At 52.1% G+C, this 25,805-nt stretch overlaps 2 protein-coding genes across 5 annotated transcripts; both read left to right on the forward strand.

Annotated features, from left to right (window-relative positions):
- Window positions 1-3: 3 nt before the first annotated feature.
- On the forward strand, window positions 4-4,592 carry HOXC5 (homeobox C5). The gene is made up of 2 exons (XM_040234371.1): window positions 4-2,790; window positions 3,489-4,592. The coding sequence occupies exons 1-2, from the start codon at window positions 2,337-2,339 to the stop codon at window positions 3,701-3,703; spliced, it is 669 nt and encodes a 222-aa protein (XP_040090305.1). The 5' UTR covers window positions 4-2,336; the 3' UTR covers window positions 3,704-4,592.
- A 1,667-nt stretch (window positions 4,593-6,259) lies between these two features.
- Window positions 6,260-24,440, forward strand: HOXC4 (homeobox C4). Of its 4 annotated transcripts, none has more exons than XM_040234360.1 (4): window positions 6,260-7,258; window positions 21,597-21,713; window positions 22,352-22,796; window positions 23,281-24,440. In XM_040234360.1, the coding sequence occupies exons 3-4, from the start codon at window positions 22,358-22,360 to the stop codon at window positions 23,634-23,636; spliced, it is 795 nt and encodes a 264-aa protein (XP_040090294.1). In that variant the 5' UTR covers window positions 6,260-7,258; window positions 21,597-21,713; window positions 22,352-22,357; the 3' UTR covers window positions 23,637-24,440. The 4 variants fall into 4 exon arrangements, with proteins under 4 accessions (XP_040090294.1, XP_040090292.1, XP_040090293.1 ...); XM_040234358.1 differs by lacking the exon at window positions 6,260-7,258 and adding an exon at window positions 16,454-21,434; XM_040234359.1 differs by lacking the exon at window positions 6,260-7,258 and having other exon boundaries at window positions 21,449-21,713.
- Window positions 24,441-25,805: the final 1,365 nt, after the last annotated feature.

The raw sequence follows: 25,805 nt of genomic DNA on the forward strand, positions 1-25,805 counted from the left end.
TTTCTGTTACTTCGCTCGCCCGCCGGCCTCAGGCTGAAAGTTGGAGCAGGCTCTGAGCGCTCCCGCGTCTGCCCGCCGCCTGCGAGCCCCCGGCCCCCTGCACGCGCCTGGCCAGGCCCGGCGCCGATCCCGGCCTTGTGGTTCTCCCGGGGGTCGCACTGGGGGCTGGGAGGCCTCTCTGGGCTCCCCACCCAGAGCAACGCACTCAAACCGCAAAAAAAAAAAAAGGCCGCATGGGTTTGGTTGGGGGTAGAGTGGGACCCCGGGTTGGCCGCATTGGTCTCCGGCCCCACACAGGCCTTTCTTCCTGTCTTTGGTAGTTTGGGGTCCTCGGCTTCTGAACCCCGGACCCCCAAAGGCCAGAAAGGCCGCATCATCCAGGCCCCAGGTCGCCCCCGCCCACTCCCGGGAGTAGGGAGGGAGGCGCCGGAGCCAGCAGGGCAGCCCCCGGCCCGCGCCAGGATTCTTGCGAAACGAGGCGGAGGCGGAGAGCCGAGGGGAAAAAGAAGACCGCCGGGATCTGAGCCCTTCTGCAGGGCCTGAGCGATTCAAGGACATCTCGGAAAAGAAAGCCTGGAAACTGAGCTCTCGCCTGCTCTGGGACTCCTGACGTGGCCGGGACCAAATTCCTTCTCCCTTACTTCTCCAGCCCGTCTTTTCCTTACTGTTTCTTCTCCCCTCAAACTAGGCCAGCGAGGAGCGCAGCCAGACCCTAGCCCTTCCCCAGCTCAGGCCGTCTTTCCTAAGCCCAGCCAGAGAAACCTGAGTGGATGTAGGGGGTGAGGTATTGAGGGGGTCTCCCGGAGGGAAAAAAATCCGCCAGAGTTTTCCAGACCTTCCAGATCCCCGCCAGCGCCCCCTCCAGCGCCTCCACCAGCGGGGGGGCCGAAGGGGGGCTTCTCGTGGCAGGGGCGGAGATTTCCTGGGGAGAGACAGACATGAAAGAATAAGGCTTGGGGCTAGGGGAGGGGGTCGGAAAGGGGCCGAATGGCTGCCGAGGCCCTGGTCTCAGGCTGTGAAGGTAGCCTAGGCGCCTGCCCTGCCCACCCCCACCCCCACCCCCCTGCCCCCAGCCAGGTCCTTTGGGAGACCTCCAGATAGCTCAGAAATTGCTCTCCCTTGGACCTTCTGAACCCAAGTCCCTGGAAAGCCTGGTTCAGAGGCCTTTTCCCTAAAGGGCACAAAACAGGCTTTTTCCTCTGCCCTGCTCATATAATATTTGTGGAAGCTTGAATTTTGCTTCTCCATGCCCTCAATGAACATATGTATTTCCATCCAAAATACTTGGCATGGGTACCACACGAGGGTCATACACAGGGATGCAGAGCAGTCCTCCAGTTCATTATGTCTGATTCTTTACCTAGCAGCTAGCCACTCACCCACCCACCCACACAATTGAAAATTGCCTTGATGTCACTCTGGAGTCCCTGGTGTGATGAGGAGATCTACCTATCTTGCCCTGGCTCCTTACCTCCAGGCTCACCCCAAAGTCCCCAGCAATCTTAGTCCCAGGAGCCCTCTATCTAGCTCTGTCCACCCAGGACCACTCCTCATGGGCATCCTGTCTACCTCTCCAGAGGCTGGGTTCACTTTTTCAGTCTGACAGGCACCTCTTCAGCAGTATCAGGGCTCCGGGGCCTCAAAGGAAAGGGACCTGGACCCTTGATTTAGAGAACCTGTGATAAGACTCCTCCAGTCTGGGTTGGGGCTCTCCTACCTCAATCCCCTTCTCAGCCATTTTTGAATATTGAAACTCCCTGGGGTTGTGGAGGATGGGGCTATCCGTTATCAAAAAACGCTCTGCGCATGCTGGTGAAGCCGTATCTCCCGTTAAAATTAAATACAATTTAAAAGGCCATTTCAGGAGTTTATTGCAGCAACACCCAGCTTCTCTACAGGGTAGAAAATCCTGAGAGGCCTGAAGGCCAGCCAGCGAGCCAGGATGCAATTTCTCCAAGTAGGCACCAGGTGTCGCTGTGGGCTTGTTGTCCCGGCTACCCCCCAATTCCAAGAACCATTTTTTTTCTCCCCCTTCTCTCTTTTTCTCTCACTCCCTCTCCCCCTTGGTTGGGCTTTGCCAACATATCAAGATGCGTTTCGCCGGCTTCCATCACTAACCTCCCGGAGGTCATCAAGCCAAATTTATGAGTGGCCGCTCGAGTCACGTGACTCTATTTAAGGCTCCCTTATTTGGGAAGAGCGCATAGGATAAAGAAAGAGATATCTCCACCTATAAATTGTGCACTTTGGAGAACAAAAAACCCCTCAACTTCAAAGAGTCACAAATCACCCTTAATCAAAAAGGGTGCAGAAATTTTTTTTGGGCCCTCCCCGCCATGAGCTCCTACGTAGCCAATTCATTCTATAAGCAGAGCCCCAATATCCCTGCCTATAACATGCAAACTTGTGGGAACTATGGATCGGCCTCAGAGGTGCAGGCATCCAGGTACTGCTACGGCGGATTGGACTTAAGCATCACTTTCCCACCGCCTGCGCCTTCCAACTCTCTCCACGGGGTAGACATGGCTGCCAACCCCCGGGCTCACCCCGACCGCCCCGCCTGCAGCGCCGCAGCCGCTCCGGGACACGCTCTGGGCAGAGATGAAGCGGCTCCTCTGAACCCCGGGATGTACAGTCAGAAGGCGGCTCGCCCAGCGCTGGAGGAGCGAGCTAAGAGCAGTGGGGAGATCAAAGAGGAGCAGGCGCAGACAGGGCAGCCTGCCGGACTGAGCCAGCCACCGGCCGCGCCACAGATTTACCCGTGGATGACCAAACTGCACATGAGCCACGGTAAACTTTAGGACTTCATTTTGCGCGCTCGGGTCCGCCTGGGTTTTATAGGCCATGCGGGGCAAATAAAGAAAAAAAACCTGCGGCCATAAATTTTACGATCCAGGCATCAATGGCTCGTAAAACTGTCCACTAAAAGGCTTAGAGGCTGTGTGCGCCCAAATTTACGACGACATAATTGGATCATAGGAACAAAACGTGTATAAAAGGCAATATTCAATTTTTGGGGGAGAGGGAGGGAGTTAAAAAAATAGAGGGATCTGAAGGGTGAGGAGCGCGGGGCTCCAGAGCGGGGATCCCCCCGCGGTCCCTCCTCCCTCCCCTGCGGAGCCGGCTCGGCCGCCGCTTGCGGCTCCGGAGGATTCCAGCTACTCGGGAGGGGCGGGAGGGGGGTCCCCGGTGCTCGGATCTCGAGGGTGCTTATTGTTCGGTCCGAGCCTGGGTCTCCCTCTCCCCCCACCCCCAGCCCCTCCGGCTGCTGAGTGAAGGCTGCGGCGGAAAGTTTCCTGCCTGGGCGGAGGCTCCTCTCCCGGGGCCAGGCTGGGCTGGGCCGGGCCCGCCTGCGGCCCGCCGGGCCTGTCCGGCCCCACTCGCGTCTTCTCCCTCTGGCCGCGGGTGGGGGCCTGGGGCTGGGATGGGGACGCTGGGGTGCTGCACGCTATTCACCCCTTCCTGGCTTGGGGGGGTTTATATTCCAGAGACGGATGGCAAGCGGTCCCGAACCAGTTATACGCGCTACCAGACTCTGGAACTAGAAAAAGAATTCCACTTTAACCGCTACCTCACTCGCCGCAGGCGCATAGAGATCGCCAACAACTTGTGTCTCAACGAGAGACAGATCAAGATCTGGTTCCAGAACCGCAGGATGAAGTGGAAGAAAGATTCCAAAATGAAAAGCAAAGAGGCTCTCTAGAGGCATCGGGGAGGCCCGCCGAGAGCACCCCGAGCCCGCTTCGGTCCCGCGCCTTTCCCTGTCGGTTTTTCCTCTCTAGATATCTTGGGGGCAAGAACGGGGGCTGGAGCGCCGGTTCCCCACCTCAGACAAAAGCTCTTTCCCTTGGCATTGCGCATCCCTACCGACCCCAGGTTCCCGCGGGGCTGCCCGCGCCGACCGGACTCCCCTCAGTTCTGCTCAGCACCGAGGTCCCGGGCAAGTTCCGCAGGGGACCCCCAGACGGCTGTGGCACAGGAGCTGGTGCTGAGCGAACCTGGCTTGGGCCGCCTCTCAGAATTCCTGCCCCAGCGTGGGCCGCCGGGGTTCAGGTGGGCGCTGCGGCCGCGGCAGGCCCCATGCCCAGACCCTGCGGCCTCGCCCTCTCCTTTGTTCCGGCTTAGGCGGGCCAGGCGGGCTGCCGGCTTGGTGAGAGCATGGTTGTGCTTGGCAAACCCCGGCACCATCTCGGGGTGCTTCTTTGTAGCCACTCAACTGAATGCTCATTTTTTAAATGATCTGCATATGAAAGGGGGAGATGACTGTCTGCCTAGGGCCCCCTCGGTTGCCCTATGCTCTCTAAACCTGCGCCCCCCAACCCCAAAACCCGGAAACCTGTCCAGCCTGCGCTCTCTGCATGCCCTCTCAGGCCCCCAGCCTCAGACCGCTAGCTAGCTCAACTATCGGGGTTCCCTGCTACTAGACCCCACAAAGGTCCTAGAGGCACCTGGCTGCCCAGTAGTCCTTGCCACGACTTTCGGTGTCCTTCTGCCCATCGCTATTGTCCAACTATTTATTAACTCCACATCTTTCCTGAAACTATATTTTGTCATATCAAAATAAAGACAAAGAGAGAACAGGACGAAAGATACAGTGGCTCCTCTCTGTTTGGGGGGCATGTATTGGGAAAAGTGTCTAAATGGGCTGCGGGGTGTTGGGGGAGGCCCACAGCCTTCAAGCGGCTCCTTCAAAAGAATTTTAGGAGAGTCTAGGAGCATTGAGTAGAGGCAGGTGAAACTGAGCTCCTTTCCTAACCCTGGCTCCAAGAAGAACCTCTTGGGGAAGCGGAGGGCACCCAGACCATCTCTACTGCCTTTTCCTGTGCTGTAGCTGTCCCAAGCATTCAGGCATCCGTACCCACTCCCACCCTGACTGGGTGAATCTGAGGCCTCTAGACTGGCAGCCGCACACATTGCATGCCAGAGCTAATCTGCAGGGACCAGGGATCCATGGCTCCGAGGTGCTCAAACTCAGGCCCTCCTGGGCCTTCGAAGAGCTCTCTCAAGGCTAGGTGGTCCCTGAGGGACCTCGCTAGACATAGAGGAAGGGCTGACCTCTCAGTCTAGGGGCCTATTTGGTCCCCCAAACGATGTTCAGAAAGAGTTGGTACTGTTTGGTAGAGGGGCACTGCAGGAGGAAGTGTGTGAACTTTGGGTGAGGGTGGGGGAGCAGTGGGGCAACCTGCAGTTTGTACCTGCCTGGCCGGAAATGTTCAGATTGTCTTCCCTACCTCCTAGAGCCTAGGACTATGCAGACAATTAGCTGGGAAAAGAGCTGCGTAGACCAGTGCCTGAGTCGCATCTGTTGGTCCACCATCATTTATCTCAGCCTCAGAGATTTTGTTTGGAGGGGGAGGGGGAGCTAAAGAGAAGGGGGAAACGCGGAGAATTCCGGTGGTGCCTGAGGCTGGCCTAGGCCCAGAACTGTTCTGCCCCAGGCTCCTGGGATGGGATGAAGGAAAGAAGTACTTTACCGGAGAAACAAATGTGGGAAGGGTCCATAAAACTTTACTGCATTTCCTCTCCTGCCTCCCACGACGGGGTAATTTCCTGGAGCCAAGCCTAGGCCCCCCACACTGGGGGGCAGGGGCCAGTTCGGGAGCTGGGCTCCGAAGCTGTTCTAGCAGCCAAGAGGGAGAGGGAGCAGAGAGGATCTGGGGAGGAGGAAGGGGAATATTTATGATTATTAATGCTGATGCTACTTGGATTTATTATAAGGACGGACTCCTCTGCATCCTACTGCCTAAGCTGCCAGTCTTTTTTTTTTTTTTTGAAAGATCCAAGAGCCTTGCCTCACTCCATGCCTAACACACAGGAGGTCTTACACAAGTTTCTTGAACTGCACCCCTGGCTACACCCTTCGTCTTCTCAAAGCACTCACCAGGTTAGGGCACCCGTAATGTCTCTCTTCCATTAGCTCACAGCAGTCAACTCAGCCCAGCACTAACTCATCTCTCTCAAGCCCCCTTCCTCTCAAATAAAATGTGTGATTTTCTTCAGGGAGTTATTTTAATTTTTTCTCCATGCTGAGTAAAACTATTGGGCGAGCAGTGAAGCGTGGAGAAGCACTGGCGTCTCCAGTGGGTAACAGTTAACTAAGAAAGAGGCCGTGGCACCCACCAGCACCCACCCCAGCTTCCCTGACTGCCAGGGGAGAGGCTCTGTGCTTCCTCCCCATTGGCGGCGGGGAGAGGGATGCACCACCCCAGGGGGGAAACCAGGGGTGGAGGCAGTGTGACAGACCCGCTGAGCAGGGTGCACAGATGCCTTCCCCCAGCAGGGTTCGGGCCTCTTTCCCTGCAGGAGGTGGAGGACTTGGGTAGACAGAGCCGTGCCAGCCAGTTTTCCACCCTCTGTCACAGTCTGCAGGCCTGCGCTCAGGCCCCAGCTTCTGCTTCAGCGGCATCAGCGACCATCACCTAGACAGAGGCCACAGATCTACTCCCCTGCACTGGGAGTGGGTGCAGCCCAGACCCCTGCTTTCACCGTGAGCAGAGGCCTCTGCGTTGGAGTCTGGGGTGGTTCCCCTACCAGCCAGCCTCCTAGAACAATCTTCAAGTACCAGGGTTTGGCATTGCTCCTGGGGAGTTAATGGAGGGGCTTCTAGGTCTGGCCAGAGAGACCACGGAGCCTGCTTCTCCACTCTACCCTGGAACCCACCCCCTCTGGCAGCGAGAAATAAGGGGAAGAAACATGACTTACCTTCCCGGGGGAGTGGGAAGAGGGGTACACGGCCCACTCTGAACAATTAGAGGATAGAGGAGGAAAAAAAAAATAGGAAGAAAAATATCAACACGACCTTGAAGGCGACAGGTCCTTATGGAAATAAGTAAGTAAATAAATAAATAAGGATCCACTCCTCCCCCCCTCCCCACCCTGCAAGGGGGGTGTGGGGGTGGGGCAAAGGAGCAGCAAAAGGGCTTTTTAGTGTAACTGAGTATTAGAGAAATACTCATGGCTTCTATGTGAATTTAGGAGTTTGAAACTTTTGGAGGTTATTTATGTGAATGGCCTGAAGGCAAGCCCGTGAGTGGCTCTTGGGGGACCACGTGATGTCATTAAACCAAGTTTTATGGTGTAGGGAGAGCTGACAAACCCACAATATATTTACATCATATATAATCTTAACTGTCCAGCCACGCAGCTGCTGGTGAGGTTTAATGCTAGGACAGAGGGCCTGGCAGTTAGAGGGGATTACGGCGCTGGGGATGATGGTGAGAGAGGTTACATCTTCGCAAATGAATCCCAGGCAAACGCTGTAAGTTAATTTTCTCTCTCTCTGACCCTTTCTCCCATTTCCTTAATGCCCCCCCCCCACGCCGCCACCCTGCTCCAGCTAGGAGGCAGTTCCCACTCATTAAGGCAAGGGGAAGAAGGCCTCCCCAGGCCATGGTGGGAGAGAAAGAGGAGAAGCCGCTGGGAGGTAGAAAGATGGGGGAGTTTGTCTCCCCAGACCAGCCCTCCCCACTCCCAGCCCCTTAGTTCCTCCAAATGCAAGTTAACTGGGGTAAAGAGAGACTTGGATTCTTTAGAGCTTCACTGGGTCTCCCTGACCCCCTTTCCCTTCTCAATTGGGAAGAAAGACAGCGGCAGACACAGAGATGTTTGGTGTTTGTAGGACTGTGTAAACTCTAGGCGCAAGTGCAAAGGGCCTCGGGGGCCTTTGTCCTGGGGAGGGGCCAGTTCAGCCTTGGCCAGTGGCCCAGAGTCCAGGCAGGGCCGGCAGCTGGGGAGGGGGGGCAGGGAAGGAGAGTGTGAGACCACTGAGCCTGCGACCTGAAAGGGCAGAAGCATTTTAAAGGTAGAGGATGGAGCCCAGGGGGTCCCCAAACATTCTTTCTTTCTTCACCACCAGGCCTAAATGGACAGCTGTCCCAGTCTCCACAGTCTGGGGGTCTTAGCCGGTCTGGGGCCAGTATGGTTTCATGCCTCTCTCTCCCTCTAGCTGTTGAGATCTTTCCTGGTGTGCCCAGCACTGGCCTGAGGTAAAACTAGGCCTGGGAGGCCAGGAGGCTCCTGCTGTGAGTGTAGTATAAATGGGTGTGGGAGTGGAGGCAACATCTTTATTAAGCCTGGCGAGGGAAGTCCCTCAGCTCGGAGGAGAGAGTGGCCTCTGGGGGATGGAGCCTTCAGGACCCAATATGGGTTTGCGCCCTGGGGCCAGTCTCAGGCTTGGGCTCCCTTCAAGTTTCTAGAAATGTTCCTTCCTAGAGGTGTCGTCAGACATGGAGGCACATGTCCTCCACACATGCGAGTGTGTGCCCTACCTGACAACCTAGGAACTCAGGTTCTCTGAAGGGGCCAGGGATTCCGAAGCAGGGCCAAAAGGTGGCCCTTCGGAGGGTGTAGAGTCTAAGTCCTGGGAAAGGGAAGGGGAGCGGATGGGGAGAGGGAGTGAGCCTCCTGGAGGGACTGGCTGCCTTGGGGGCTAGCAACTCTGGGTGCCTGCGGTGTGGAGAGGTGCGGTTGGATGACTGGAAGAGGATACTGTTACTGAGCCCCTGCCACCCAAGAGACTGAGGCAGAAGCAGGCAATCAAGCAGAGGCAGGGAGCCCAGGCAGATTCTGGAAGGGTGAAAGGGGACAGAGACCCAAAGACACTGGGCACTGGGCGTCAGAGCTGGAGCTGCATCCTTCAGGGGACTGTCGCCTGTGTGAGGAGCACAGGCAACCTGGTGGAGAAGTCCAGAAGCCTCCCCTCTGGGTTCTCAGTCCCTCACAACCCACCTGCCCCACCAGCCTCCCACGCCTTTATGTTCCGGGAAAGTGGTAGGATCCCAACGGACTCTTTCCAGTGGCCCAGTGGAGAATTAACTTTCCTGTTCTTTATGGGCCTTCCTCCCTTCTCCTCCTCCCCACTAGTCCAATTTGGAGAGTTTCTGGAAACTTTCCATTCAAGCAGGAGGGAGATGGGAGTTTCCCTTGGTCTATAACTTGACTCTTCCCCTCCCTCTGGCCTCCCTAGTACCTCAGGGAGCAAATCTAATGGTCTTCAATAAAGAATTTAAGCAGGGCCAAAGTTCCACACCCAGGCAAGACTCCCCACCTTCCTCACTCCTGGCGAGATCTCAGGCCTAGTTCTGTCAGCTCCAAGTAGGGGGGTGAGCGTGTTTCTGTTTTATAGACTTACATAGCATCTCTTGGAGGGTTTCTATAACTTCCTCGTCCTCTTTTCCTGTTTCTTAGGCTCAAAAGTTCCATGTAATTATCACCCCTTAATAGATCCTCCTTCCTCTCAAATAATTTGCCAGAGCGTTTTTTTTTTTTCTTTTTCTTTTTCTTCTTTTGTTTTGTAGGACTAATACAAACGGAAGTAGTAGTACAACAGGTCTTTAAATTTTTGGTTCTCCAACCCCTCCCCCACACTGGAATCTGAGGTTTCTCTAGAGTAGGGGGATGGGCAGTCCATCAGGTGCCCCAACTAACCTGGAAAGCTTTTAATTTTGTTTCTAGGTCTTTAACCCTAGAAGAGGTCAAGCAACCAATCAGAAATGTGCTAAGCAGGGTCACATGGCCTCCACTAACCAATCAGCCAAAAAGGGTCTCACCCTTCCCTGCTCTCTTCTTCCTCCTCCCTCCCCACCACCCTCTGGGTCCTCCCTCTCTATGATGTGAAGGGAATAAGTGATGCTGAGAATATTCTAGCCCCTTCCCTCTGTCCCTTACCCAGTTCTCAGGAGTCCTCGGCTTTTGTCCTCTAGTTCTAACAAGTTGTATTTCGAGGTCAATCTCAATGGTACTGGGAGTGGAAGTTGTGTGGGCACCCTCTGCATTACTCCCGTGTTCTCCTGTGTGATCCTACCCAACTCCCTGCACTTTATAGATATGCCCTTTCGATTAGGCTGTACAGTGGGTGTGGATGCAAACTCCAGGCCTGAATTCAAATTCTGTGATTATTCCCTAGACACTTACCTTGCACACCTTTTCGTGTTTTTTTTTTTTTTTTTCTCTTCCGATCCTTTTGAGCACAGGTGGAGTGATTAAAAGCGATCTCTTTCAATTTTCTTCCTGGAAATGCTCCAGAAGTCACTAGCTTTATCAAAGTGCCTCTGGCATGACTGGGGAAGGTAGCAAAAGCGGAGACTTTTCGACAGTTAGTGTTTGGTACCTTTAGTTTGTTGAGTAACTTCAAGTCTGGAAAAGGGAATCAGCACAGGAAACCAGAACCCTTGCCTCACTGCCCTCATATGAAACAGTTGATGGATTTAAGTCCCCTTCCTTTCCATTCTTTTTACAAGATATGCCGCTGCTGCCGCTGCTGGCCACTGGCTATCAAAGGACACAGCCACTGAAGATGGAGGTTTTAGTGTTTATATTTACATGGGTCAGGTCACAATAAGCAATGGGTGATAAACTATTTCTAAGCAAAACATCTGATGGTGCAGACAGTGTGCGTGTATGGCAGGAGTGCTTGTCTCCTGAACACTTGGACTGGGCCCTGTGCCAACTGACTTGCTTTTCAGGTCCAGACCCAGGCATTTCATCCCCCATCCCTCAGTCTCCAGGGCTTTGTTGCCGGGTTAGTTTTCTGATTGAGTTCCACCACCACCCCTGCCCCCTGCCCACTGCACCAGCAGCCTCCCCTTCTCCCTGCTGATCTCCTGCCCTCTTTGAGCTGACCTAGCAGCAGGAGTTCCGATGGGTGGTGCCCCCAGACCTCCAAGCCCTCCTCTGGGGGTGTCAAGGGATAGCCCAGTTTGAGCTGGGCTTTGTCAGCATCCCCTTGGTAGTTTGCTTTCTAGGTGGGGCTGATTTGGGGACAATGCCACAGGCCAGGTGGGAAGGATTAGAATGAAAAGCCAGAGGGAGGGCACCTCTTCTCAGAAACCACTGGGCCCTCACTTCCCAAGTTACCTTCAATCCTACCATTCTATTGACTTCTTTCATGAACTAGAATTAGGGCACACAAACTTATTTTTCCCTGGTAGATGGTGTGGTAATCTTGTCTAAGACCAACCCTCACCTCTAGTGTGGATATCTCATGCTGGAGTTTCCAGATTCCATGAAAGTAAGGCAAGAAGGGGGGAAGGGCGTGGCTGGCTCCTTCTAAGCAGGCACTGGGAAGAGAGCTTTTATTGCCTCAGCCCCTCCTAATATCCAGGTCAACTTTATCTGTCTCTTTGCCTCTCCCTCTCTTTGTGTAATTACTTTGGGTTGAGTTTCTCAGCGGAAACATCATTGTCCAGGCCTTGAGTTCTGTGCTTTCTTTTCCTGAAGAGACAAGCGCTATTCTGAGCCTCCTCCTCAATGGGATTGTAGACCCTGGAGCCCTTAGCTGTGGAGAAGGGAGAGAATCTGGATTCAGGACCCCAAGCTAGGGCTCTTTGGCTTTCTGAGATTCAATTTAAAGAAGAGGCTAGCTGTTAGAGAGCCAGGAATATCTCATCCTTTTTACTAGGTCTTTGTAAACCTGAATGGTGTACCTGTTCTGATACCTCCCTTCACTGCTTTGATAGGGCCCCAGGAGCCCAAGGAGTCTGTACTGAGGAGCTGAAGTAATAGAGATCTCTTTGTCCTTGAGTCCTATAGAACTCTGGGATCCATTTTCTTCTTCCACTGCTAGGAAGATCCACTGTGTGGGGATGGGAGTGAGAGGGAGATGAAATTTGGGACTTGGGGAAGTTGGGCTGTCTAGGACCTTGTTCGGCTTCTGATGACCAGGCCTTAGAAGCTACAATGAAAGGTTGACCAGAAGGCTCTGGGTATGCTGGGGAGCAAGTACAGGAAGGAGGCCACTTCTCTACAGCTGACTCAAACACAGACAAAGCTCTGCCATGATGTGCAGCCCCATATTGGGGGGTGGGATGGTGGAATGTGTGGGCTTAATTCCCTGGGATCTCTTTAGTTCTGCATGTGCCACAGCTCTGACAGAGCTAGAGGAGGCTAGGTTCCGCCCTTGAAAGATTCCCATTTCTCTCAGCCCCCGGCCCAGAACATCACACCTGAACACACAAAAGTATATGTATATGGCCAAGTATGGAATTAAAGAGGTCAGAAGCCCAGGCGGGACACAGTAAACCAGCCTTAAACTAACTTCCCTGTCCTGCCCCATTCTTCCCATCAGCCCAGCCTGAAGACCATTTGTCCTCCCCCTCCACACTCATGCCCTCAAGACCCAAGCAACTGTTGAGTTTCTTCCTTTCTGCTTCCCTGGAAAACCAAACCCCTGGAGCAGCCCCCACAGAGGGTGGCAGCCAGGCTCTCAGTGATCTTTAGTGTCCTGTTGGCCTGTTGAGTTGTAGGGGGGTTGGAAGGCAGTGTGGGACCATGAGGCCAGATCCTTATCTGATCAAATCCACTCTTCAGCCTCAAACTCCAAATATCTCAGGGCTGCTTCTTTGCTCATATAATGGAGAAAATTCTTGTCTAGAAAATGCTTCTTTAAAAAGTTAGCTGGAAAACCCAGTGTGTGTGTGTGTATGTGTGTGTGTGTGTGTGTGTGTGTGAATGAAGAGAGTAAGGGTCAGGTCCCTCATTTTGGATTGTGTCTCTCCCCCTCCTCTGGGTGGAGGATGGGGGCGTGGGCTGAGGCTTTATTGAGGGTGCTTTTCCTGTTGGGAGTAGTCGTGGGTCATAAAACCTGGAGGAGGTTGTTTTGATCTGGTGACTTCTCAGGAAGTAGCATTTGAGCTTTTGCTTTGTAAATCACTCTCCCCCAAACTGGCCAACTAGATTGGATTGCACTTCCCCAAGCCCACCTGGGGCCCTTCTTACTTCCCTTTCCCCAGTAAACCAAAGCAGAAAAATCAAAGGAAGTCCAGGGGCCCCCAAATCCTCTGCGTCCAATAAGAAAAGGGCTCATTGGTGATTTGACCCCTGTAAATTCAGCATGTTCTGGGTGGTATGGCCATAGTTCTCCTTAAAATTCCAGATTTAAAAATCATGCCATCTTTCATTTTCTTTTGCCCATGCAGATTTTGGTTCCCCCAACCCCTCAGTTAAAAAACAAGTAACATGGAAGGTAATCAGCTTCTGAGCCTGGTGGTAGATACCATGACTCCTGGGGCCATTACTCTCTTGTGGGGCTGCCGTCTCCCTGTGATGCATTTCCTGAGCCCCAAACCCTTCTTGACAAGGTGGGACTTCGGGTGTGTAAGAGAGAGCTCATGAAGAGGGGATGGGACTGAGGCCTCGTCTAGCATTATATGAATGGAGGAAACTCTCTGCAGTCAGTGACTGGGTTTTATGTAATTAAGATGCATGCTGGGGTGTAAGTGAAAGCCCACAGCCTCCTTACTAACTGAACTGTAGCAAAAAAAAAAAAAAAAGGCATTTTACCTAAATGGCTCCATTTTGTAATGTTAATGACCCTTTCCCTCCTAAAGACACCCCTGCTTCTCAGCCAGCTTTGGGCTAGGGAGCTAAAGGGAAAAGAAGTAAAGAGGCTTCTACCTCTGTCTCAGTTCAGGCTGCAAGTTAGGATGCTTTCAGGCCCAGACATCAGGGCTCCTATCCATAGCCAGAGAAATGCCCCATATGCTGGAAATGAGGCCATAGATTATATGAATTCCTGGGCCCTCTTAGCACTTACTTGCACAGGCTCCAGTTTACGCTCCTTCATTTCCCAGAGAAGTCTGGGTTGGGGCATCCCAAACCCTCAAGCATCAGAGAATCTCCCTCATTCCTAAGGCTCGATGCAGATACACTGCCTTTAAAGAGAGCTGAGCACTTCCATAGCTGTATACGGGAAAATATATTTATAGATCGCTCCGTGTATAATAGGATGTATGTTTTCCATCTCTTTCTACTCCACATTTAAATGCAGATTTATAGATCTTTAGATTTATAGATCCACAGTGAACATAACAGTCCTCTGTCAGATTTCTGTGTGCACATTACCAATCTCTCTATAGTGCTGGATGTATAGGCTGGGATGTATTGGTACAGCACTCCCTAAATATCTGGATGAATATTTGGTGAGCTTTTTCTTTCCCCTTGGTTGGAAAAAAAACTCCGAGTGTGTTGCTCAATCTCTATTTTGAAAAATTTATCTAGATTTATGCAAAAGCCCCAACTCATAAAATAGCTACATATTGAAGCTACATATTTGGAGATCTTTATAGTCTTTGCAGTTTTGCTGCAAACTTAAATATTTGCAAGTATGTTTAGAGATGGTTCCATAATACATGTATCTATATGTAGGGGCATAGATCTCCCTCCAGAAGGATATAAACTTAATTCATCTCTGTCTATCTCTGTGTCAATAAAGACACCAGGTGAGTGTCTTTATTGGGGATAGGGAACAAATATCTTTCTGGCTGTTTTGCTTATTAAAGAGAGTGATTCTCTTGCTGTCTTCAAGGTTCCCACCAAATAGAGTCCAAAGGAGTTAGCTGCCTCCTGAAAACCTACTCTAGGAACCACAGCTCTTTCTAGGCTTTCCTTGTGACTTGAAATCCCAGCCCAGTCTCCCCAACCTGCAGGACCTCCCAGAACAGCAGCTAAGAAGGGAGAGAAAAGGGAAGAGTCCTAGGACTATGCCCCTCTTGGGTCCCAGGGTGGAGAGGTTGAGGGAGGGAAGCATGAGTCTCCCCAACACAACTGGGTCTTTGAAATTTGGGGAAAGATGTTTAAGTCTCCCCCTATTTTTGGAGGGTGCCCAAATGGTGCCAAGGTCTCTGCCCTACCCATAAATGCCTCTTCCCCAATTGTTCTTGGTGCCCAGGGCCCAATTAAGCGGCTGCCTCAGTCCCGGCAGCCGAGCTCTTATCGGCCAGGGATTGATGCCTCCGCGGCTCCTGTATATCATTTCCAAGATTTTTTCTGTCCAACTCCTCGGCTCCTTCAGCTTCCGCGGCTTTGACTAATGATTGCTACAGATGCCAACGTCTCCAGAATCCTAATAGCCAGGCAGGCGGACTCTTATTTACCCGGCAACGTTGCTGCGGGGGAAGGGAGGCTGGGGGAGCAAGGATTGGGGTGTTGCAGGTTGTGGGGGACAGGGGAGAAGGTTGTGATCAATTCAAGTTACCCTGAACTTCTTCCCCAGTGAGAAAGACATTCCCAACTCCCTCCTCTCCCGGAGGGAAAAATACAATCATAAAATAGGGCAAATAGTAACTCATAGTTTGCATCGTTGGAAAAGATCAAAGAATGAACAGGACATGGGAGAATAATCAGAGAAGTGTTTATTACTTGTAAATAGATGAGAGATTAAGCAGGAGACCAGCAGTTTAGGGAGGAAAAAGGAGGGTTTCTTTTCTTTTTTTGTCCGGAGGAGAGACAGGGAAAGTCAGCCACGGTGGGAGAAGGGGCTCCTTTTTAAATTTTCGCGTCTTCCCCGTCCTCTCCCCACCCCAAATCTGGTCTTCCCGTCCGTGAAAATGCCTCCCCCTTTTCCCTTTCTTCGCCTCACCTTCGGTCCCTCCGGTGTAGGGATGACCCGCGTGTTGCCGACCCGGGTGCCTCCTCCCAGAGGCCGCTGGGGTGCCCGCTGGGGCTGCCGGAGTGCTGGGGCCTCTGCCTGGGGGTGGGGAGAAAATCAGACCCAACAGCCCACTGCGGGCTGGGGGTCGCCGGCCCTGCGGTTCCACGCGGGCCGAGTGGCGGAAAGTTGCAGCCGAATCCGCTTCTCCGGCGCTTCTGGGCCGCCAGCCGGGCCAGGTCTTTGGGGGTAGCGGCTGGAGTTCCCCGCCGAGCCTGCAGCCTGGGCATCGCGCTTCCTCGGGTCTCCATCCTGACCTTCCCAGACATACACACTTCATGCCGGTGAAGAGACAACACAAAAAAGCCGAGCAGCCCGGCTCCGAGCCTAGGCGTGGAGTGCTCACTCCAACCCGGAATATTTTTCTATCAGAGAATAATGGAGCACAAAATAATTCAGCAGAACGGATGGGCAGGAGCGCAGTGTGGGAGCCCCGCGCGCTGGGCCGGCTGCAGAGCGGCCGCGCCGCCCAGCCCCGGAGGACCATTTCGTTGGAGTGTAGAGCGAGGCCGCAGCCCAGCCCCGACCCAGCCGCCCGAGGGCCAGTCTCTAAATGTCGGCCTTTCAAGAGGACTCGGAAATGCAGAAAGGGAGCCGAAAAATTTAAACAGTCTGAAGGTAGAGGCGTCCCGGCGCGGCCAAAGCGAAAATCAATCACGTAATTAAAACGGGGAGAGGGCGAGGCCCGAGGTTGGGGGTCTCGGGTTCCGAGGAGGCTGCCAAGGTATGGGCCGAGGCGGGTGAGTGGCCCGGGGATGGGGCTCGCCCGCCACGGCCCGGAGCGCGAGGGGCTGCGGGGAGGTTGATCACAGATCGCTATTGATTCCCGCTCGTCTGGGGAGAGCAGGCTGTGTGTCCTCCTCCAGGCCGGATCCTGAAACCGACCGATGGGCCTTTCCTGGGCTCCCTCATTTTTTATGGGGTTGCGGCACGCAGTGAAAGACGGCTCCCCAGATCCCAGGAGTGCCCGGATCTGTCCAGGCAAGTTTGTCTGAGAGTGCAGGTGGCACCAAGACATTGCCTCCGGGTTTAAGGGGATAGAGGAAGGTGGTACCCTAGTTTCAGGCACTTACATGTTCCCCTCGTCTGGATTCCCCCAACCTGGGAATCCAGGCTTGCCTTTGGAATGACTCTTATCTAAGGAAGGAGGCTTGGAAGGGATGTGGGTAGGCTTACCAAGGGGAAACTTGGGCCTGAGCTAACTGGATCCCTTAGGGGTCCCAAGGACCCCAAAGAAGGAAAGGGAACAGTTTCTGGAGGAAGGAAAGAAGGCACACAGGGAGCTCTGTTTGTGCAGGAATGGTGTTCTTGTTATTATTGAGGTTAATGATGGTAATGATTGGGTATGGCTGGGTCAGCCTGAAAGAAGAGCTCTCCACAGCCCTTTCTCACAGAGGCTTCTCTGAAGAAGTCACTAGCTCTCCAACCCGCTGTAATTGGGGAGAATAAAATGAAGACCTTTCCTCCCTTTCCCTGCCCTTTCCTCCCCCACTCCTTAAGAACTCCAGGAAAAAAGGGGACAGTTTATAAAATCTTCATCACCCACCCCATTCATTTCCCCTCTGCTCTCTCCAGGAAAACTCATCATTTGGGGGCACTGGGCTTTTGCCAGGCACCCTTATGAAGTTCAGCAAGCAGTTACCGGGCCAAGTCCCCACTAATGAATTCTGTTTCTGACTCTGGAGGAGACCCAGGATTCTCTTGCCTGCTCCATGGAATTCTCCCTCTATCCTTGTCTCTGCCTTCCTTGGTCCAGGGTGCCTCAACCCATGAGTCCCTGGAAGCTTGGAGGCCAAGAACAGATTAGAGTATCTTGAGATGCCCTCATCAACCCCAAAAGGAATCCCACCTCCCTATCGGCTTCTTAATTCTGGGAGCACCAGGTCAGCTCTCTGGAAGCTACCCTAAGCCAGCCTAATTCCTAAATCTTTCAAAACCACATTTAGAGTGCTTTAAAAGTAAAAGTCCTTTCACCCCCCTCTAACAGGAAAGTTCAAGTTAGAAATACTCAGCAGCGCAAGCTTCCTACAGCACTGTCAGAATTTTTCAATAACAACAACAAAAATAAGAATTAAAGCTTTCATCAAGGGGAGAAAGGGACACCCCCACCCCAGTTTTAAAGAAGATATAATCCTGCAGCCTTGGATGAGAGTAGGGAGCAGGGGTCAGTGAGGCCAGGATGAGCAAAGAAGAGGATGGGGAACCCAACCTCTAACTAACAATTTCTCCAGCATAAAAATGAAACATCAAATTCGTTAGCCCAGGGCCTTCATTTTTCCCCTTCCACATTATAACTAGTTATTGAACTCACTGGAAGATCTAAAGGCCATTTGCGAAGAGACAAATTTCAATGGAGTTTCCCCATCAATAACCCCATGGCAGTGACCTATTGGAACAAGTCAAACACCCGAGGTGAAATGCAGGTCACTCTGTCTAACCAATATTAAAATGCGGCCACTTTTTAAAAAGCCACTTTAAATGAGATTTGAGGAAAATTGAATTCCAAGGAAGGCAAAGCAAGGAGGGGGAAATTCACGAGAGGACCCTGCCTATGGTCTCCGAACAAACAGGAGAAATTCATCTTTAATATTTTAAAGGGGGGCAAATTAACATTCCATGATTGCTTTTTTCTTTGAGACTATAAGCGATTCCAGGAGAAAAAAAAAGGTTGAGTATTTTCTGGTGACACGTCTGGGTTATTAAAATCATTTTAGACCAATTCATTACTTTTACTGACAAGAGATTTAAGAAAAAATCAATTAAGCATTTGCATATTCTTTTGCATACATTAGCCCTGCCTGCTGGCATTAGAAGGGGACAAAACACATACATATATACATATACACACACAGCGGGGAAAATGGGAGCCTTGCTTTATCTTGGGGTTTGCAAGTTGCTTGAGAAAAAAAAATGGAATGAATTACTTGATGGTATACCATCTAAAAGTCAAATTTATTTGAGGAAGAGGAAAGAGACGTGTTGCAATGTTTAATCTCTAAAACAACAACAAAAACCATATACACACGCGCGCGCACACAGTCACATCCTGTCCTTCTGAGAGTGGGGAAAGGAATGACACCTCATTTTCCCTCTCTTTGCCCGCCAAATCCTGAGTTGGCTCTCACTATTTTTCTCCCTAGGAAAATCCAGGGAGTCTGAGAGGTGAGATTTTAATGCAGCAGAAAATCAGTGGAGTCGCTGAGGTCCCTCAGCCGGCAGCTTGTTACTGGGGAGGGGAGGAATATGGGTTATCCAACGGTCAGTATGGTAATGCGGGCACAATAAGGCCTCGCACACAATGGACACATATTTTTCTTCAGCGGTGTCAGAAGGGAAGCGCTTTGTACTAAAACATGTTTCCGAAAGAGAAACCAGATCGAGATTTAGAAAGAATATGGAGGGGGGGTGCGGGTAACATTCAGAGAGTGATTGTTTGGAGGCTGGCAAAAGGTGATCAGAAAAAATTTAAAAAAATAAAATTGGGGCTGAGAGAGGTAGAGGGCAGAGCAGGGGTTGGAGATCCCTGGGCTGATGAGGCAGGAGGGCAAAACACAAAAGGAGATACAAGGATTCATCACGGACAAGAGCTGCTTTAGTGCCCCCCCAACCCATTAAGCTAATGCTAAGTACAGGAGCCCTCAGAAGGGATCTTATTTCTATGCTCGCAGTAATATCCAGGTGAAAATGTTGGTATGTGTGTGTCTGTGTAGTGGACTCTGGCTTGCTGTTTTCTTCATGTGATAGGCGACTTTCTTACTACTGAGATATAGGAGCCCAAAGAGAGTTTTTTTGGTAAATGATGTAGATGCATGTGGACAAATTTGGGGAAATCTCCCAGATTTCACTTTCTGGACCTGAATGTCAAATTAGCTGTGCAAACCTGGAAAGAAAACTCCATGTATTTATGGCTGCATAAGGAGGCACTTAATACATCAATAAATATAAATAGTATGAATGCACATGGACTTGACATTCAGTTGAAGGCATCTGCACTCTCTTGGATCTACCTACACACACTGGCCCAAAGTGGGTTTCGTGCTCCCCTTCCCTCGACCCACCTGCAGGAGCTTAGAATCCTGGGGAGTGGGGGTGTAAGATGGGCCATGCCTTGGAAAGGACTTCCTAGCAAGCCCAAGAGGGTGAAAAGAAGGAAGAAAAGCAAGTTGAGGCGGGGGCAGGGCTGGTAGAAGGTGACTGGTGAGGGCTGGGAGGAGGGGAGCCAGGTGGAGGTGAGACTATTCCTGGCCAGCATAGGGTGGGGCAGCCTGATCCAGGTGCAGGCCTAGAAGGGAGGATGGGGGAGGGGCTGGAAGGCTTTCTCCTTCAGCAACCTTTCCCCCACCCTACCTGAGCTCTTGGAGCTCTGCCTCTCCCCAGGTTGGGGGCTGGGGCTGGGTTCAGAATTTTTATGTAGGACAGCAGTCAGCATTGGTTTCCCTTCGGCACTTCTAACAACTTGTAATTAACCCACCCCCCAGCACCAGGAATAAACCCCGAATCACTACCAACTAAGCAGCAGCCTTCACCTTCTCACAGTCTCAAGCTCCTCTTCCAACCAAACCAGCCAATCTTCACACGCAGAGGGTCCCGGATAAGAGTGGGCAGTTCTTTCTCAACCAACTTTGGAAATTTGAGAATCGCCTCTAAGAGGTGGTCAGCCTCCAGGGAATTCCGGTTCTCTCACCCATCTAGTGGCAGCGAGTGGGCACTGACCTCTGGGCAAGAGGTTTCCAGGGGCTCCCGAGCACTGGCTCTTGGTGAGCCTAGGGTGAGGGTGGGGGGCTTGAACATGGCAGGAAGAAAGGTGGCCACGGGCCCAGGCAGGGGGATCCGTCTTTTGGGGCATCTGCTGTGGCCCAGCTCTCCAGCCTCAGGGTGAGCCCTAATTTGGAAGTGAGAACCCTCTCTGGCATCCCAAAGGTGGTGAGAGACAGGTTGGGAATTTCCTGCCTTCAGCCTCCCTCTCGCAACGGTTTTATTTTTTTCCCTTTCCCCTCCTCATTCCCTTAATTGCAGATGTTCTAATTAAACCCTCAAATAGTTGTTATGCCGTTTTAAAAGGTACTTATTCAAGTGTCAACCAGGCTGGGCTGGGAGGAGGCAGCGTAGGGCGGCGAATTAAAGGTAGATTGACTAATCACAGCGGCGATCATAATAATAAAATCAGAGGGGAAAAAAATCACATTACGACTTTTCGTGGAAAGGAGGGAGCAGGCAGCCAGCGGCCGCCAGCCCTGCGCCGCCGCCGACACAAAGAGTGCGGGCGATTCCGCGAGACTGATTTATGACGTTTTACAGCCCTATAAAAGCTGTAGCGACGAGGCAAGCGCTCCTACCACCGCTGGCAGATTTAGTCTAATAAATAAAACATAAACAGTTAACTTTATGTGTCACTTTTATTGTTATCAAGTAAAATATAGCCGAGCCCCGGCAAGCTATGATTTTAAACTATAATTGTTATCAAGTGCAACAAGGGGACCCAGCTCCCTCCCTGGGCTCTCCCTTCTGCCACCCCCACCAACTCTGAGTTATGGGATCAGTTAATTAGAATTGGTGGCATGACGTGGCCACCCCTAGCTGTGGGGGTGGGGAGTGTCAGAAAGCAGTTCTTCTCGCCCCCTCCCTCCTCCATGGCCCTGCCACCCCACCATCAAGGCTATTCCTGTGGGTGGGTGGCAAGAGAGAGGGGAGGGCGCAGGAATGGACTGGAGACCCCCAAGGCCCGCCCAGCCTCCCTGGCATCGTGAGCTTACCCCTCAGCTTTTGGAAGGCAGCCTGGAGCTGACCCTTGGGGATTCGTGTTTACATGTAAACACATGTGTTACATGGATACAATCCCTGGCCGGAAGCAGGCTCTACTCACGCAGGCCTTCCTCCTAGCTAGGTCTGCCCTCTGTGGGGATGGAGAAGGAAGAGCTCCCAGGGCCTTGGCTGGGCACCATCCCAGGGGACTGGCCCCTGGCAGAGTGCTCTCCTACTTGCCCCAAGTCCTTGGGAACCGGCCTTGGAGGTAGTTGTCAGAAAGCGGCGGGCCAGGCAGAATGGAGAGCAGAGACAACTGCCAGCGGAAGAGATCCTCTGCTCCGGGCTGGGCAGGGAGGGTCAGTGGGCACTTGGGGAGGGCAAGGCTTCTGAACTATGCTTTTGCCAACCACTTCCTGTCTCTCTTCAGCGGGGGCTGAACCCCCAGACCTCCAGAAATGACGTCAGAATCATTTGCATCCCGCTGCCTCTACCTGCCTGGTCCACCTGGGACCCTGCCTCGCCGGCCCCCTGGCCAGAGGGTTGGGTGAGTGTGTATGAAGAAGAGGGTTGGACTCTGGTCTCCTTGGATGGGGGGGGTACCACAGGCCCACCAGCTTCCTGGGCTCAGCCTGGGCCCCTCCCCATCCAACCTCCACTCCAGTCCTCATTCAACTTCCTCTTCCTGCGAAAGAGGGGCGCTGCCCCATGACCTACACAGACTGAGGCAGAATCGCCATGAATGAGGACCTCTGCAAAAGCTCGGGAGCCGAGGCCCGAGGGGTACACCGGAGGTTCAAAGGGAGACTCTGGGAGGGGGCTGAATCACAGCCTCCCAACAGCCTCGCAATGCCCAGGCTTTGGAAAGGAGCTGGGGGCTTCCCATCTCCTTTTGCAGGGGAGCGTTGTCAGTCGGAGGGGTGTGTACTGGGGGCACCCCAGCCCCTGGCAGCTAACCCCACATCACCACCACCACCCCCCAGCACCACCACCACCACTACACACAAAAAAAATTGGATACATTTTGAATAAAGCGATTCGGTTCCTTATCCGGGGACTGGGTTGCTCCGTGTGATTGGCCGGCGGAGTCACATGGTGAAAGTAACTTTACAGGGTCGCTAGCTAGTAGGAGGGCTTTATGGAGCAGAAAAACGACAAAGCGAGAAAAATTATTTTCCACTCCAGAAATTAATGATCATGAGCTCGTATTTGATGGACTCTAACTACATCGATCCGAAATTTCCTCCATGCGAAGAATATTCGCAAAATAGCTACATCCCTGAACACAGTCCGGAATATTACGGCCGGACCAGGGAATCGGGATTCCAGCATCACCACCAGGAGCTGTACCCACCACCGCCTCCGCGCCCTAGCTACCCTGAGCGCCAGTATAGCTGCACCAGTCTCCAGGGGCCGGGCAATTCGCGAGGCCACGGGCCGGCCCAGGCGGGCCACCACCACCCCGAGAAATCACAGCCGCTCTGCGAGCCGGCGCCTCTCTCAGGCGCCTCCGCCTCCCCGTCCCCAGCCCCGCCAGCCTGCAGCCAGCCAGCCCCTGACCATCCCTCCAGCGCCGCCAGCAAGCAACCCATAGTCTACCCATGGATGAAAAAAATCCACGTTAGCACGGGTAGGCAACTTTGCTTTTTGCTCTCCCCCTCCCCTCTTCCCCAGCGCTCCCCACCCTCCTCGGCCCCCGCCGGCCCCGTCCTCCTTTCTCTCCTTCCCCCTCTCTCTCCAGGAGCGACTCTGGGTTAGCACAATTGAACTGGATTTACGAGCGAGAATGGGTAATTACATCCCCCATAAATTTTATGGCTTAGCTACTCTGGGCAGTCCGAGCCATGTGCTACGATCTGTTATGTATGTGTGAAAACTATGCTCGCTTTCTAAGGGCGCATAAATAATTCAGTGTCGTTACAATGAGGATTCCCCTCTTATTACACTACAAAGTCTCCAGCTCCCTTCAACTTCTTTATAACCCATTTAGCTTGATGACTTTATTTCCATCACCCTCTCCTCCTGTTCCAACTGAGCTGAGGATGGGGTGAGGGTGGGGGGCGGGGAGCCTGCTGCCTTTGAACCCCACTATTTGCTTCCCCCCCTCCCCTCAGTGAACCCCAATTATAACGGAGGGGAACCCAAGCGCTCGAGGACAGCCTACACCCGGCAGCAAGTCCTGGAATTAGAGAAAGAGTTTCATTACAATCGCTACCTGACCCGAAGGAGAAGGATCGAGATCGCCCACTCGCTGTGCCTCTCTGAGAGGCAGATCAAAATCTGGTTCCAAAACCGTCGCATGAAATGGAAGAAGGACCACCGACTCCCCAACACCAAAGTCAGGTCAGCGCCCCCGGCCGGCGCTGCGCCCAGCACCCTCTCCGCAGCCACCCCGGGCACTTCTGAAGACCACTCCCAGAGCGCCACGCCGCCGGAGCAGCAACGGGCAGAGGACATTACCAGGTTATAAAACATAACTCACACCCTGCCCCTATCCCAGGCCCCTCATCCTCCCCTCACACACAAATTGACTCTTATTTATAGAATTTAATATATATATATATTTTGGTTCTTTTCTCTCTTCCTCCCACCTTTCCCCTTGTCAATTCCAAACAGACAAAACAGATAAACAAGCCCCCTGCCCTTCTCTCCTTTCCACTGTTAAGGACCCTTTTAAGCATGTGATGTTGTCTTAGCATGGTACCTGCTGGTTTGTTTTTTTTTTTTTAAGGCCATTTTGGGGGGTTATTTATTTTTTAAGGGAAAAAAACTGCAAAAATTATATATTGCAAGGTGTGATGGTCTGGTTTGGGTGCATTTCAGGGGAAATGAGGAAAGGAAAAAAGGAAAGAGATTTTTAAGCCAGTACTCCTCCTCCTCCTTCCCCCCTCTTTCCTTAGGCCTTTTGCATTGAAAATGCACCAGGGGAGGTTAGTGAGGGGGAAGTCATTTTAAGGAGAACAAAGCTATGAAGTTCTTTTGTATTATTGTTGGGGGGAGCTGGGAGGATAAGGGGAAAGACCGCAGACAAAGCTAAATGCATCTGGAGAGCCTCTCAGAGCTGTTCAGTTTGAGGAGCCAAAAGAAAATAAAAATGAACTTTCAGTTCAGAGAGGCAGTCTATAGGTAGAACACCCCACCCCACCCCCATCGTGGTTATTGTGTTTTTGGACTGAATTTACTTGATTATTGTAAAACTTGCAATAAAGAATTTTAGTGTCGATGTGAAATGCCCCGTGATCAATAATAAACCAGTGGATGTGAATTAGTTTTACGTCAATGTCTGATGGTTTCTTTTTCTCCCCCTCCTCCTTCTGACCTGGTAACATCCCACCTTCTCTCTAGAGTTGCTGAAGTTTACTCTAAGCAAATACACAAATCTTAACTCTCAACTCCAGTTTCCCTAGGTCCTTAGAAGATCCAGCAAAAGGTTTGGGGCAGAACATGTCAGAAGAGGGGATGTGGAAGAGTAGGGCACTCCCTCCCTGAGTCTGTAGGGGCCAAACTCTCCTGGGGGGTCTCACTTTTCTAGAGTTAAGCACGGTGCCTTCTTTGTCTCTTCCTGGCTCCTCTCTTCTCCCTTCCCTGTGGTGAATAGGCCTGCCTAATTTGCAGATTAGAAGGCAAGTTTAGGGAGTGGGGATGAAGAAGAGTTTTCATCTTTGGGGAGTTCTTTGGGGCTGAGGGATTAGGAAGATGCCTCTCAACATGCCTGTTCTCATAAAAGAAGAAACATTTTGAGCTGGTGATTCTAAAGCAGCAAAGTGACCTGTCAGGATGGCTTTTCTGTTTGTTTAGACTTGGAAAGAAGGGTGAAGTGGAGGCCAGAGGCCTGGGAGGCCCTCTTGCATGGGTAGGCCTCAAAGCCTGATGCCTGGAGATAATGAAGCACTCTTATTCCCCGCTCCCCCCCAACTTTTATCATGGACCTGCTAGATGTTGAGAAAAGACACAGGGAGAGGCAGGGGGATCACCTTTCTTCCTACAACCTCCCAGGTCTCCATAGGGCTTGGAGATTGGAGGAACAAGGCTTCCCGCTTGTAAAAAAAATTTTTTTTTAATTGCTTCCTTGGGGGCTAAAACAAACAAAAAACTGATTTGGATTGCCTGAATGATTACTTTAAGTCAAAGTCTCCAAAGAATTCTAGTCCTGGAGACCAGGCTCTGAGCAAGGCCTGCTCGAATTTTTGCTTGTTTGTTGGGAGAAGGTGAAGAGGTAGTTGGTGAGCTTCTCCGACAATTTATCCAAATATCAGGATGGAGGGCTGTCAGCAATAGAAGAGAGAGGGAGAAGAGATCTGGGATAAGTAGGGAAGCCATGGGTACTGCTCTCCTCTCTCCTCAAATTCTGGAGTGAAAGGCAACAGAGGAACCAAGTTATGAATATCTGTTTGATATGCTTTGGATTTATTTCCTCTTGAACCACTTGCTGGGTGTGTGTGTATGTGCGCTGGGGTCCTGTAGGTCTATTTTCCCCTCCCTCAATGGTGCCCTGGGGACAGCAAAACATGCTGCCTACAGTGTGAGGAAGCAGGGCCAACAATTATCTGGAGTGATTTTATGTAATCAAGTGAATTAGGGGCCAAATCTGACTGTAACTCCCATCATCTTGATGCAATTGGCTTTGGGGCAGGAAAAG

This window comes from Oryx dammah, unplaced genomic scaffold (assembly GCF_014754425.2).
Source record: "Oryx dammah isolate SB20612 unplaced genomic scaffold, SCBI_Odam_1.1 HiC_scaffold_29, whole genome shotgun sequence".
Classification (NCBI taxonomy): Eukaryota; Metazoa; Chordata; class Mammalia; order Artiodactyla; family Bovidae; genus Oryx; species Oryx dammah.